This window comes from Uncinocarpus reesii, genomic scaffold (assembly GCF_000003515.1).
Source record: "Uncinocarpus reesii 1704 scaffold_1 genomic scaffold, whole genome shotgun sequence".
NCBI classification, from domain to species: Eukaryota; Fungi; Ascomycota; class Eurotiomycetes; order Onygenales; family Onygenaceae; genus Uncinocarpus; species Uncinocarpus reesii.
In genome coordinates this window covers 4494239-4508239 of record NW_003052500.1, presented here as the reverse complement: position 1 = coordinate 4508239, position 14001 = coordinate 4494239, and the positions used below count along the sequence as shown (strand labels likewise).

General features: G+C 50.6%; 5 protein-coding genes across 5 annotated transcripts in view; 3 read left to right on the top strand and 2 right to left on the bottom strand.

The window, feature by feature from the left end:
• Window positions 1-1062: 1062 nt before the first annotated feature.
• Window positions 1063-2728, top strand: UREG_01735 (mitochondrial import inner membrane translocase subunit TIM50; the record flags this gene model as incomplete). Its single annotated transcript, XM_002542173.1, has 2 exons — window positions 1063-1881; window positions 2129-2728. The coding sequence occupies 2 exons, from the start codon at window positions 1063-1065 to the stop codon at window positions 2726-2728; spliced, it is 1419 nt and encodes a 472-aa protein (XP_002542219.1).
• Window positions 2729-3290: 562 nt separating this feature from the next.
• UREG_01734 (uncharacterized protein) lies at window positions 3291-4795 on the bottom strand (the record flags this gene model as incomplete). The annotated part of the gene is made up of 4 exons (XM_002542172.1): window positions 3291-3671; window positions 3738-4075; window positions 4133-4463; window positions 4622-4795. 4 exons carry the CDS (start codon window positions 4793-4795, stop codon window positions 3291-3293), a joined length of 1224 nt encoding a protein of 407 aa, XP_002542218.1.
• Window positions 4796-5719: 924 nt separating this feature from the next.
• UREG_01733 (uncharacterized protein) lies at window positions 5720-8084 on the bottom strand (the record flags this gene model as incomplete). Its single annotated transcript, XM_002542171.1, has 5 exons — window positions 5720-6165; window positions 6239-6374; window positions 6430-6811; window positions 6867-7301; window positions 7369-8084. The coding sequence occupies 5 exons, from the start codon at window positions 8082-8084 to the stop codon at window positions 5720-5722; spliced, it is 2115 nt and encodes a 704-aa protein (XP_002542217.1).
• Window positions 8085-8865: 781 nt separating this feature from the next.
• On the top strand, window positions 8866-11996 carry UREG_01732 (uncharacterized protein; the record flags this gene model as incomplete). The annotated part of the gene is made up of 2 exons (XM_002542170.1): window positions 8866-9092; window positions 9149-11996. 2 exons carry the CDS (start codon window positions 8866-8868, stop codon window positions 11994-11996), a joined length of 3075 nt encoding a protein of 1024 aa, XP_002542216.1.
• A 980-nt stretch (window positions 11997-12976) lies between these two features.
• The window catches only part of UREG_01731 (uncharacterized protein), a gene marked incomplete at both ends in the record, with an annotated part of 2475 nt that continues 1450 nt past the window's right edge, over window positions 12977-14001 (top strand). The window contains 2 exons of the mRNA XM_002542169.1: window positions 12977-13550; window positions 13621-13799. Coding sequence (XP_002542215.1) covers window positions 12977-13550; window positions 13621-13799 — 753 coding nt within the window. The remainder of the gene's footprint in view (window positions 13551-13620; window positions 13800-14001) is intronic.

The following is a 14001-nucleotide window of genomic DNA, read 5'->3' as shown; positions in this document are numbered from 1 at the left end:
CATCGAAGACAACATCGTAGCGATATCTCGGCAGATGATCGATAAGGAAGCCTCGCTAGCTCGAGAAGCAGACAAAACGGAGCAGCAAGGCGACAAGATGGAGACCGACGAGGAGCTATGATGTGTTTTGTGCAGGTGGCTTTTGGGCATGGATCATCCTTCATATTCATTGGGGGCGCTGTGTATGTACAGTACAACTAGCGGACTGGGATCACAATTGCTTGCAATGGTAGACAGCGGTTTCTTCTTGTGACAGTTCTAGGCGATTCCAACCCTAAGCTCTATACAACCTGCAAAGCATATACCTACTCACTCAAAAATGGATGTAACTTTTACTCTAGGTATATATGATTTGAAGTGTATCCCGACGGTAAAGTGAAGGGCCATTTGAACAGCAATAGGATAGTAGATAACGGGTGAGCGGATCTACACAACTCTGGAGAATTGCACACCAATATTGGTGCAAACGTCTGTATCGAAACCAACGGGACGACGCGATCATTAAAATCTCACAGCCGTTCTTGGGGGGCTCGATGACGTTCGTCTCCCCAGCTAATACAACACGATGCATACCAAATGAGACTTTCATCTCATGCAAAGTGTCAAATTCATGGGTTATTCAACTTTCATTTTGGTGAAGAGAAAAAAGAAAAAGAAAGAAAGCAGATGAGAAGCAGAGATTTTGACGGGATTTTGTGAGATCCGCTAAGCCGGAAACAGACAGTCACGGGATTGCACTCTGGGCTGCTGGAGACGACCGTAGTGAACTGGGTTGAAGCTCAAAAGATGTTGGCTGAAGATTTGTATGCAGAGAGAGAACACCACACAGTTCATCCATCTCTCTCTCTCTGGCTGTTCCATTCAGTGCTCCGTGGTTCCGGATCATGAGCGCAGAACCTACCTTTACATTTTAATTGATGTGAATATATTTTCGCCGAGATGCTGACTCGCGCAGTTCTGCCTTTGTTGAGGCGGAGAGCTGCTCCCACTTCTATCAGATTTTCCTACGCCTCTCTACAAGCAAGGAACTATGCCAGAGACAGCAAGCCTGGAGGCTATGATATGCCCCCGTCGGCTCCATCGTCCAGTTCTCACTCGAACCCCGCTCAGAAGCCTCGTGTCATCAAACCGCAAAACACTTCCCAACCCAAGGAATTTTCTGAGGAACAAACGGAATTTGAATCAAAGCCCGAATCGCAACATAACGGCGCTCCGCAGTCTACCGGCGCCGGAGCTGGTGTAAGCCATGCGCAGACGGGGCCGCCTGGAGGTCGCGCAAAATCTCCCGGATTTTCAGACAGCCAAACGGAATTCGAGACGGCGAACCGTACCCCGAGAGATGCCGCAGAATCGGAACCCGTACAACCACAACAACCCCTTCCCGATCTGACACAAGGTATCCCGTCTACTATCGCTGCAGAACTGGCCGCCAAGTCGAAACGTCGGAAGTCCACTGGGCTAAACCTTACAGAAGACCCGGAAAAAGAGGGCGCAGCTGGTGATGAGGGCAGTGGCGGCGGTGGTGACATCCCTAAGAATGCCTATGTTTCGTCGCTTGAACGCCGTCGCAACAGAATGGCCAATTTGACATATGCGGTTCTACTTGGCTTAGGCACGGCTGGGACGATGTACCTGGGCCGAAACTGGGATACGGAAGCAGAAGAAAAGGCTCATCCAAATGCTCCATCGGGATGGGGATTCGGTCTTTTCTTCAATCGCATCAAAGCCCGTTTTGATGACCTGACGAGTTATTATAAAGACCCAGCCTTTGAGAAACTTCTGCCGGAAGAGGACCCTGCAATAAGACAGCCCTACACATTAGTACTAAGCTTGGAAGATCTTCTCGTCCACACCGACTGGACTCGAGAGCAAGCCCTATTTGTGAGTCTAACGACCAGGAGTGAATATTAGAGGCTCACTGCAGAATTCTTAACCAATATTATGAGCTCGTCTTGTTCACTAGTGTCCCCAGCATGATGGCCGATCAAGTGCTTCGAAAATTGGACCCCTATCGAATTATTCGTTGGCCTCTCTTTAGAGAAGCTACAAAGTATGAGGATGGCGAATACGTCAAGGTATTTTCTTCCCAGGCTCCACTATTCAATTGTACTTTGTTAATGTTCAACAGGATCTTTCCTATCTCAACCGTGACCTTTCCAAGGTCATCATAATCGACACCCATGAACCCCATACAAAACGCCAACCCGAGAACGCCATCATCCTCCCCAAGTGGAACGGTGACCCGAAAGATATGTCCCTCGTTGCTCTCATTCCCTTCCTCGAATACGTCGCCGGAATGGGCATTGAGGATGTCAGAACGGTCCTGAAAGGATTCGAAGGCACCTACATCCCCGCTGAATTCGCCCGAAGGGAAAAGGCGATGCGTGAGAAATTCGAGAAGCAGTTAGCCGAAGAACGCGCCAAGCGGCCCAAGCACAGCGTTGGTGCTATTGCTTCGCTTTTCGGTATTAAGCCGATGGGAAATGCTATCGACGGGCTGGATCACAGTACCACTGAAGGCCTAGAGCAGGGCAAGATGCTGTGGGATCAAATCCGAGAACGAGGACAGAAGCAGTATCAGTTGATCGAAAAGGGAATCCAAGAAAACGGAGAGCAGTGGCTTGCAGAGCTGGCCGCAGAGGAAGAGAAGGCAAGAGAAGAGCAGATGAAAGGCTTCAAATCCAGCTTTACGAGTTTCTTCGGAAATACTGAAGGCGAGAAGAAATGAGCGTCTTAGGCAGCCATGATGAAGCCCTTATGTTTGGTATCGGACAAGCCATTGCTGACCTGAAAGCTGAATTTCTACTTAACAATCATTTGTACAAAAGGAGGTTTATCGACTTTGGTTCCTGTTATGTTGGGTTTTGCATGCATGCTGGCCGGTTAGGTTGATGTTCCGCAGGTCGTCCCAGTCTCAACTCTTAGGTTCACTGGGCTTGGATTTATCATTTTGTGCCATTTCTCACTGCATGGCTGCCAGCACCTGCTTCTAGAATTGTTTTTAACTTGACCCTTCTTTTATTATACTGTTTTAGTTTGATGGCCCCATACCTGATACATCCAATGAGGAAAATTCCCTGTATCATATTTGAAAATGAACCGACTTCTACGTGTTGCTATCTGATTTATAGCTTTGTTGTGCAGACACATTGTATGAGGCTTTCATTGTGGTTTCTTCTACCTCGACTACATGCCTGCACAGTGGGCTCATATAGACATTAAATTGATAGCCATGAACTGAGGTGCATTGTCCGTCCCCAGGTGGAACTATGAGAACGCCTTCCAGGTTCTTACTTAGTGTCACCATTGGCATATCCGCCCACCATTTTCCTCCCAACCAACTCTTTCCCAGCACGTTTATCCTGAATCAGGCGCCCCAGCGCATCTACGAGCTTCTCCACCGCTTCTTCCGACGTCTGGTAATGGAATACTAACCTTGGCGAGGGAAACACCTGCACGCCGACCTCGGTCAAGTAGTCAACAAACGCTGCAACGGGGATTCCCGCGGCTTCTAGATCAAGGATGACCATGTTCGTTTGCACTGGAGAGGAAAACTTGTAGCCCAGTGCGGAAAGGCGGTCGGCTGTGGCTCTAGCAAGTGAGTGAACACGCGGCAGTTGGGGGATGGAGTTTGCTAGGGCTGAAAGAGCAGCTGCAGCCATCATGCCCGGCTATCATACCACTGATATCAGTTTGCTTTCTTTTGGGACAGCGTGTTGCCAATGTCGAAAACCTACCTGTCGGGTTCCGCCACCGAACATCTTTTTAAACCATTTTGCACGTGCGATAAAAGGTTTGGAGCCTAAAATGATACTACCCATGGGGGCCCCCAGGCCTTTTGCAAGGCATACGCTGATACTATCGAAACAAGCGCAATATTCTTTGAGGTCAACCCCTTCGCCAGCAACACCATCAAAAATCCGCGCGCCGTCGAGGTGGATGGCAACTGGCTTTTGGCCAGGCGGGACAGGATAGCTGCGAACATAGTCTGAGATTTCTTTTGCATGTTCCAGAGGCATGATTGTCCCATTGAGGGTGTTCTCCAGCGCAACAAGCCTTGTTGGCGGGTAATGGACTTTTGGATCCGAATCAGATAAGTTTCACATCGGAAATTGTGAGTGTCAGGACTCACAGTTCTCCTCGGGGATCATATGCTGCTTTACATCCTCAAGGGTCAAATGGATCCCATTTGAAGGTTGGACGGGTGTTACGCTCGCTTGTGACATCACTGGTAGGGCGCCGCTTTCCCAGCCATAGATGTGCGCTCTGTGATCAAGCAAGACTGAATGCGGCGGCTGAGCTAGGTGGGTTCGGAGACAGATCTGGTTGCCCATCGTTCCTGAGAGCACCCACAGAGCCGCCTCTTTGCCTGTAAGCTCTACGAGCCTTTGCTCCAAAGCCCTGACGGAGGGGTCTCCGTCTTCATCGATCACATCATCTGCGAATGTTGCTTCAAGGATGGCCTGGATTAAGGCTTGTTAGCAGTAACCCAGAAATCAGATAGGACATTGCGCATCCTTCTGACGCCGCAAGGGGATATCAAGCACGAGATATCATTCAACGGCGTACTCCGTAGAGCGCCAACGACAGGTAAAATCCACTCCACGAAGCTTTTGCATACCTGCATCATATTCGCCGTCGGCGTTGTGACAACATCCGACCGGAAATCATGGGAAGCTTTGTGTTGTGCAGCCACTAAATTCGGCAACGCGGAATAATGATCCTTCAAGCTGGGAGTTTCATTTTTCCCCCCGCTGGCTCCCTGTGTGGGTAATTGGTTGATGCTGGGCGCCATGGTTGATGCTTGAGCGGGCATAAGAGATGAATGAGGCACAGGATGGATGTTTCGGGGAAAAAGCAAATCACCAGGCGACAGGGTCAGTCGTTCGCAGGACCTGTCTCAGCCTGTAGAAATGGGATGCAAGGATGGTTTGCGATTTCGGATGGATCGTTTGCTTGTGAAATGGGTGGCAGGGCATCAATGCGTGCGCGATCAAGGGTTGGGCGTTTTCCGCGCTCTTCCACTGCTGGCTTCAAGTCCGAGGGAAGAGGGATGCATATCTTTTATAGGCTGGTTTTCCCATTTTTCGGCTCCTCCTCCGAAGCTCTGCAACGTCGTATATCGGCATCATTCGCGGAGTAGCGTGGGGAAACCGGCAGTACGGGGCGTGGGCTCACGGGCTACTAGGCCAACACTAACGGATAAGCGGATGGAGACCTGATGTCTGGTCGTGGTTCAGGACTTGTGTCAGGTCCAGCATCTTCCTGAACAAGCAGCACGAAATGCCGGGGAAAACACGCGGAAAACTCCGGGAAACTATTTCGAGATTGTAAACTGGCCTTTTTCGGCGGCTGAGGAGATCGTTTACTGCATGGCGGAATGGATGTTGGGGAAAAGAGCTCGCTAATGCAACCCCCGTACACGCAGATAATACTCCGTCACTACTATTGCTAGGCTGCCTGCTCGTGTCAAGATTCAAACGCGGCGAAGACGCAAAGTATAACTAGCTTGTTGATACGAGATTCTAGCTTTCCCAGCCGGCACCGCTCCGCTTGTCCTGCGGCCCCGTGGGAAACTTCTTCTCTCTATATATATACATCAGGCTGTGCGAAACCAAGGATATCATATATGTACGTGGAAGAATAGGGAAGCGCAATAAAGCAAACTCGCAAGATGTACAAAGAAGGAAAAAAAAGGAAACCGGCCTCCGCCTCTTGATCACATCGATGTCGGTATATTCATGAAATGGCTTTCCTGGTCCTGAAGTCCAGGAACGTCCCAGATTCCGGTCATGTCAAACGGGAAGCCGTCCATCGTCCCAAACGTCCCGGATATGGACATCATATCTCCAACGATATCGTTATGACAAGGCGTTTCGGGCATTGGCATGGACATCGAAACAGGAGTGTCACTTATTTCGCAGGGCTGACTGACTGAGGCGTGGGGTTCCTCTGAGTTAATTCCTGGATGTTTGCTCACAATCCTTTCGCAATGGTCGAGGCACATGTCGGCCACATCCCACTCATGCTCAAGGCGGGCTCTTCGGAGGACGCCCAGGAATGTATCGACGTTTGCCAAGCAAGATCGTGCAATGTCAGGGTCAGAAGTCTCCAACGCGCAGCGGAATAGAAAGGTCGCCGTCGACGTAAGATGGTATGCGCTATCTATACAACATGTCAGCACATTTGCGTGCACACCACTGGCTGACCTGACTTAGGAGAAACTTCTCGAACATACATGACATCCAGAATTCTTGGAAATGCGGCCTTTTAAGTGAAAGAAGAAACTGCACTATATCTTCTGCCGCTTTTCTACATTCTGTTTGAAAATACCGACGGGCTTCGGGATTGGAGTTCTCGGAATGGTTTATTTCCTGCCGAGTAGGGATTAGCTCCAATTCCAAGTAACATTGCCCGGACGACCCATACCTGGAGCTCTATCCGACAAACAAGCATCTTCACTGCTAAGAAGGCTAATTGCAGACTGCTCGAGCCAGATGTTGGGGCCGCGTTTTCAATCTGAGGGGATCTCAGCCACTCAGGCAGTGAGTCTTCCCACCTGTCGAGCTCCGTCCTCATTCGCCGTACGATTTTAGATGTGTCCTTCGGGTTTTTCGGCTGCAGTCCATATACCAATGGAAGCAGGTCCCCGAGGATCTCTGTAAGACGACACAAGAAAATATATCCGTGCGCGGCCCTGAACCGTTGTTGGGTGGCGCTAGCATGTGGGACCAGCATGTCAATTGTGGGGAGTGGAACATCGTACTGATTCCGCGAGATCTGTGAGGGTACTCCGTGTCCATAACTCGCCCTAAACAGCACATATTAAGCAAGTATTCGTTATACGGTAAATCGTGGTTCCTCACCATCGGTCATGGATAACCACAGCCCACCATAGGCGGATGCGATTATTCTTCTCAGCCTGAGAAAGCTTCCAGTTGCTAGGGTCACGATTCAAGCCAAGGCAGTGTGAAAGCGCAACAGTACGTCCCGTGTTGATGGCATTCCCGGTCATTGAGAAAATTGGACGCCCAGTCAAATCAATCAAGGCGGCACCCAAGGTGGATAACCCCGGGGCGGAGAACTCTTCATGAAGAGCAGCAACGGCGAGATTTACTGCGTATCTAATATCGGGTTTAGGATGTGGCGCTAGAACCGGCGACTGATTCCAGTAAATGAGAGACATGGCATATACTTGGCACATTAGGGGTGGAGGCAAGCTCCCGTCCCCGAGCTTATAAGCCTCCATAAAGACATGTTCATCGAAAATCGGAAACGGAGCATTGATTTTATCCAAAAATCTGGATGAAACTGGAAGTTAGCAAAGGGCGGATACGCAGTCGGGCTTAGAGAGGGTCACTAGCATACATGGCAACGAGATCGTGTTTGAACGGGCCCAGGATCTGCTCGATGATATCCTTTTGGTTTTCTCCAGGAACGCCACTGGATCGCACCCCTTGCCTTTGCCGTGCCACTGTCGTATAGAGGATTGGCTTTCTCGGGTCGTTTGAGTAAACGTTATATGGCGTCTTGACGTCCGGGCTTTTCCTTGACCTCTCGGAAGGCATGTAGCGTTCTATCACCTGGGCGTCCTCAGCGGCAACTGGTCCAATGATATGCACGGACTCATTCATGGATCCCCCAAGCCCGTTGTGGTTGTGGCGGTTGTCAAGAATCGGTTCGTCCCGGTGTGTAGCGGATGATGGTTGGGCGGCCGCAGTCACTGATGGAGTGTTCATAAGATTCCGATCAGGGCCCCGCTCTATGGGTGATTCTTCGAACTTCCTCTTAAGCTTTCGTTGAGTCGCCGGCGCCGGAGACCACTGTTTGGTCTCGGTGTTGCTCCCATGAAGAGAAGACGTGGTTGAGCCGGTGTCCTCCTTGTAGTGGCAGTCGGCACCCTGGATTCGGCACAAGAGGCATGACTGGCCAGGCAAATCCACGGTGCAGCGAGATTTCCTTTTGCGACAGAGATCGCATGCTCTCACTTTGTGAGACCGGTAGGGTCGGGAGCCGGTGCTAATTGTATACGCCGGCGCCCCTTTCGAGGGCGCCGCAGAGGACACGGCTGGAGCAGATGACATAATATTATATACAAAACCAAGAATTGAAGGGTATGAGCGAGCCCATTCGCAGACTCAGGCCGCTATATCGCTGGGATTCGATGGGTTGACCAGGCCCGGTGCGGAGAATCATAGGCCAGCCGGCAAAGGCTGTGTGTATCCAACAGTGACGAATTGGAATGAGACCCTGCGTAGCCGTAATCGCAAGCAGCGCATGCATCCATTATGATAGCATCTGGTCTATCATGGCAGCCAAACAGCCTGTCTGATCCGCTGGCTTGTCGCAGGAAGGCCAGTTTTTGATATTCAGGGATCTCACCGCGAATGTTACATCTTCACCCCGCGCGCGCTCCGATTGGCCAATTCGGGCGAGTCAGGCCCGGTCACGTGAGCGGGCGTAACGCACGTCGGCGCTATCCCTATTCGAGCCTAACGCCGAATGGCGGCTGGCTCGGTGGCGTTTGATTGGCTGGACGGGCTTGTGGCTGTTCGACCTGCGCTAAGCCGCTTTGGGCGGTCATCCAGGGCTGCTGGCCTGGACGACGACGAGGGGGCGGCAGCGAACCTCTCTTCCTGTCTGCCATCAGCGTTGGGTTTCGGCTGTCTTTTGCGGGTGGGAATGATGCATTGTGTCTTCGTTTCTGAGAGCGTTGTTGGATGATGATAGTGAGCTGTCGTGAAGACTTGACTGCGAAGTCTCGTCCAAGCACCAGTACGACCGACACACCGGCCGGTGCCAATCCCTTCGCCGGTCAGCTGTTCTCATGGATAATGTGTAACTGGGAGGGCATTCGTCAAGACTATGGAACCCGACCCCGTCTCGCCGCTGGCAAGAGATGGGTGCCATAGGGAACAGCAAGGCTCCAGCCGACCACCAACCTCAGAGCGAAGGGCTAGTGACCCAGGCCCGCGCAAGACCCGCGCCCGCGTACCGGCGGCTAACGATCCTAAAAGGAGGTGCGCTGGCGTAGAAAATGTTGATTCTAGCCTTGGTGCATTCAGCCGGCTCCCCGAGGAGGTCATTGAAAGGTCCGTCCCAGTTTCATTGAGATCTACTGATGCAGCATACTCACGAGCCAAACCAGGATTCTATATGCTGTAGACGCTAATGTCTTTGCGTCTCTCACATTATTGAACAAAAAGTGGAGGAGGATATCCGCGTCTTCTACGCTCTATTACCATCACCTACTCGGGTGTCGTACGCTAGGCTCCGCCGGCCATGACCCGGCGTCAGGCCTGTCAGCAACGGATGATCTCAAAATACTCGAAGCCAGGTTTATCCGCGAAGCGAGGAGGAATACCTTTGATGTGTTTTTGCGCCCGACGCAGATGTTGATAAATCTGGTTTCAGCGTCAGCTAGTTCATCCTCCGCATTTCCACAAGGCGAAGCCTTCCGTTTTGATTTTTCCTCGAACGGTCGCCAGTTACTCGCCCTGAGCTCTTCAAGGATATATGTCATTGATCTCACCACGCATCCAGTCTCAGTTCGTCAGGAGTTAAAAACCTTACGACGCCCTCTCGCAGCTGCTATAGCCAACAATGGGACGGTACTGGCTATGGTATCCTCGGAACACCAGGCGCATATATACCTACTTATGGATGGTCATGCCGAATTGATGCAAAGTATAGAGCTGAGTGAAGTACCTCGCGCTCTAGCATTTTCGCCAGATGCAGTGGTTCTCGCCGTTGCTTATGACGGTGGTCTTGAAATGTATGCGATCGGGACGGATGTGCTATCGACAGCCCGTAGGGCCGTCAGATGCTTTGGCGTCGATTACTTAACCTTTTGCTGTCAGGGCTCAATGCTACTCGGAACTGCCAACGATTTGCACAGCTCGAAGCTTGTTACCATTTCTCCCCCATTGGGCACAGATCCAAATGCCGAGTTCACAATGCAAGAACTAGAGAGTCGAATGTGGACCACCCAAATATTGTTTCCGCAAGTCCACGATGGCTATAGCCACGCAGTATTGATTCCGACCGTACATGGCGGGGACGGCTCGCCATGGTTTTCGGGGTACCACCTTGAATCTAAAGCCTTCCGTCTAGCGCCAATTGATAACCCAAATACAGCGGCTATATATTTTGTGGGTCCAGGACCTGATACCGACAGGGACGAACCGAAGCCACACTTTTTGCCTGCCGCCAGCGGGAATGGGGAACTTTTGGCTATCGGGTTTCAAGAATCAGAGCTATGGGTTTACGGGATTCCCAATATAGAAAACCATGTTGCAACGGATTCATCAGCACAGCCATCCACGAATAGTCAAGAAAGAGAACCAGTCTGGAAATCTGACTCCGCCACCACGAATTTTAATCGGCTCAAAAAAACCATTGAGGGCCCTAAGACTTTTGTTCACGGGCATCCTTTACCCCTCCCGGACGGAGTTTCCGCAATCAAATGGGTTTGTAGCTCGAGCTCAGGGGATGTATCTTCCCAAGCATTCCGCAAGCTAGTTGCTGTAGCCCCTGGTGGGGTCAGTTCATGGCTGGGTGCAGCAGCCGGAGACATGTTGCCTATAGATGGCGGGAGAATCATAGTATTTGATTTTCAGCTTTCCGTGTCAAATGGCCAAAAAACTGAGATAACAATCGAGCTCGGAGAGGTTGAGCCTATCAAACTACCAGAACCAGGCTCAGATTTGGATCAACAAGTTGAGCTCGAGAGGAGAAGGACTCGTCTCAATCGTCGACGAGGGCTCGGCGGTCTCCAGATCCCGACATCCGCTAGTACTGCACGCCGTCATTTACAACCTTCTTTGAACGGCGATGGAGGACTCGGGAATTTGACCCTGTTAGATAACCCTTACAATAATTCTTCCCCGCGATCCCGTGATACCCTCAATAGAGCTGCTACGGCCGCTTCGAATCGCCTTAACCCGCGATACCATAATGCTCGACAGGTTCAATCAGGCGTCAGGGCACCCAGAGCCACTGTGCCACACGAAAGCGATGCGGACAATTGGATACCGCCGCCACCTCCCTATACACCCAATGCCGAGGCTCCACTACCAGAACACTTACAAAGAACCCTCCTTCCTACTATAAGGGGTCAATCAACGAGCAATAATGCAGATCAGAGTCTGCGGCGATCAAGGACTTCTCGTTTGGAGTCTATGGCGCAAGCAGTAATTCAACGATCCTCAACACGAGTAAATCGCGAACCGAATGACCAAGCACCTGCCCTTTTATATCCCTCCAACACTTTTCCTATTAACCGTCAGAACCTGCCCACCCTAAATACAACTAATTCCTCTTTGGGTTATCCGCCACGTAGCCCCAGTGCGACATCATCTCCACAACACTCTCCAAACACGCACGTAGATCCAAATGACGGGCCTAGTCATCCGACAACAGAGACATCGCAACAGAACACTCAACATCACTCTTCCATGCACGCATTTACTCCTCAGGCTCTCCCTTCGGCGACAAGCAGTCAGCCTCCCATGCAACACGCCAACCGGAGCCCCAATACTAATCCCGCGAGAGCCCCGTCCCCTCAAACGGCGCCTGTTACAAGCAGGTCATCGAATACTCGATCACTTCCGCTCGCGCCTACTGGGACAGAAACACGGGGCTGGTATAACATTCGGCCCCAGTCGAATACGGTGGATTTTAGCACCACGAGCAACAGACCAGCACCCCCGGTTATCAGTGGCTTACGCGCGCATACTCAAAACAATACAAGTCTAAGCCCCAACTCTGCTTTACGCGGTAGAAACCATGGTGTTCAGCGTTCACGGTCTCGTTCACAAGATGCACCGAGGATTGCGCCTTTATCCAACACAGGGTATCGCGATAGGCGAACGGGACGGAGTATCCTTGGTTTACAGTCAGACTTTCGACTTAACCAACGCACACGATCGGATGATTGGCCGAATCTAACAAGTACTCGAAGTGGAAGAAAGGAAAGCAAATGTGTTATGATGTGACGCCGCTTACCGTATATCTTTTTTTTAACTTATTGATACCACATGGCGATGCTTTTCCGGAGTTTCTATATTCGCAGCGGGGGAATTTGCTTATTGCATGTATGTACTTTATGCTCTACGAGGATTACATTTTGCTCCGTTTCTTTGTTAGTCTACAGGATTTTGAAGGACCGGATCCCCGTTGCTTTGGGGTATTTGTAAAGGCTGTTTCGGTTTATAGAGATAATTTACTCGATAAGCAGATGTAGAAATAGCTATTAATTAATGATTTCTGCTTATTCTTGGGTTGGAGCAACCTACATGTAAAATCTACCTTGATTCTTCATGGCTGTCATCGCCCACCCTACCAACGATCAGTGCAAGCATCTATCCCAAGGGCAAGTTTCAGGGTCTCATGACTATCGATTATTGGGCTGTTCAAGAGAATCACTCGGAAATCATGTTTTCAGACGCTGGCTGGTGGTATTAGTTAGTTAGCGCTCCGCCACTTTAATCCCAACTTTGGGTCACACTAAAAATCCACCCTGCAGCGTTTTTCCCTTAACAAGACAAATATCGCATATGCTGCAATGGCTGTTGAAATATGCAAGGCTGGCAGTCCCTGGGGCGAGGCTTTACCAGTGAGCCTAACTGACTGGGGAGACAATGCCTTGCGATCAGCCTCTGATATGACCCCGTGGTCACAGCCCATGCTGCTGATGAACCACGGAGACGCTTGGGCACTCCCAACTGTTGGCTATGGCTGGGGCGGTCGGGATGGGGGCTGGATTGCCACAAGGATATAAAAATGAAGCTGTTGAACCACATTCAGCTCCTTTCTTTGTCGCATCCAGTTCGTGTTTCTGTTGCCTTTCACTGCTCTATGATGTGATGCCCTTTTCAAGTGTTTGTTGATTCTATATTCGAATCCTTTTATGTCCATGTCTCCCTTCTCACTGGCAGTTCTTAGATGAATTTGTCGACCTTCTGAATCCGGCTCAATGTCTAAAAATCCCGCTTTCTCAAGGGAAGAGAGCGGCCCCGTGCGAGACCTTCCACCTGCAAACACAGAACCTTCGAATATACCGCCTCAATATTCCCAATACCCTCAAGCAAATCTCAATGGATTGCAGGGTGAAGGGTTTCTCGTTCAGGGAATACGGGATCTCAATCTCGAGGTGCCCTTTGGCACTTCAGGAAAGCCGTCAGCACAGGTCACTGCGGATGAGTGCATTGCGCATTTAAAGCTCCTTACAGCCCTTGCAGACTTGCGTGACATCATTTCTAAAACAGATGGTCTCTTTGATCTGCATGACGCTGTGTACATCGATCCTGAAGCACCAGAAGACCGTAAAACAAAAGTCGCCGCCCTTGTTAGGGAAAAGCGATGGGGGGTATATGTCGCCCGCGCGGCTCGAAGATTCGAGAAATGGTTCTTCACGCTTCCCCAGGACGGGCCCGGACAGTGTCAAGGAATGACGACGCTGCAAGATGTCGAGAAAAACCCCGGATATGAAAACTTTCCGTCTTGGGGGAGTAGGATTCTCTGGACCAGGGACCATCTTCCGCCATTGGGTGAGTGCTTCATGATTTGCTTATATATCTCCGACAATCATGCTTTTTAATACTGAAGGCGGTCTTGTAGACGTTCTTATGGTCTGGCACGCGTTTATGCTTAACCCGAGGGATTATCTTGAAGATTGCCTCCGTCTTGGGAAGATGAGTCTTTGGGCCACTGGCTTTCCGTGGAAGGCTGTAAACGCTTCCATTGACAATCAGTCATTCGAATACTATCCGGGAGGCGCTTCGAAAGAGAAATTCGAGGTAAATACTCTGTTGGCGTGGGACAATGTTCACGATCCTCCGTATGCGACTGTGAACTGTCCAATATGTCAAACGAATTTACAAGTCCCGTGGGTGCAAGAGCTTGCCCCGATGAGTTCAATTGAAACCCCTTTCGAGAAGTGTACGGGCTACGCCGATAATAACTTCAAAATAATGTGCCCCAAATGCAGTTTTATATTCG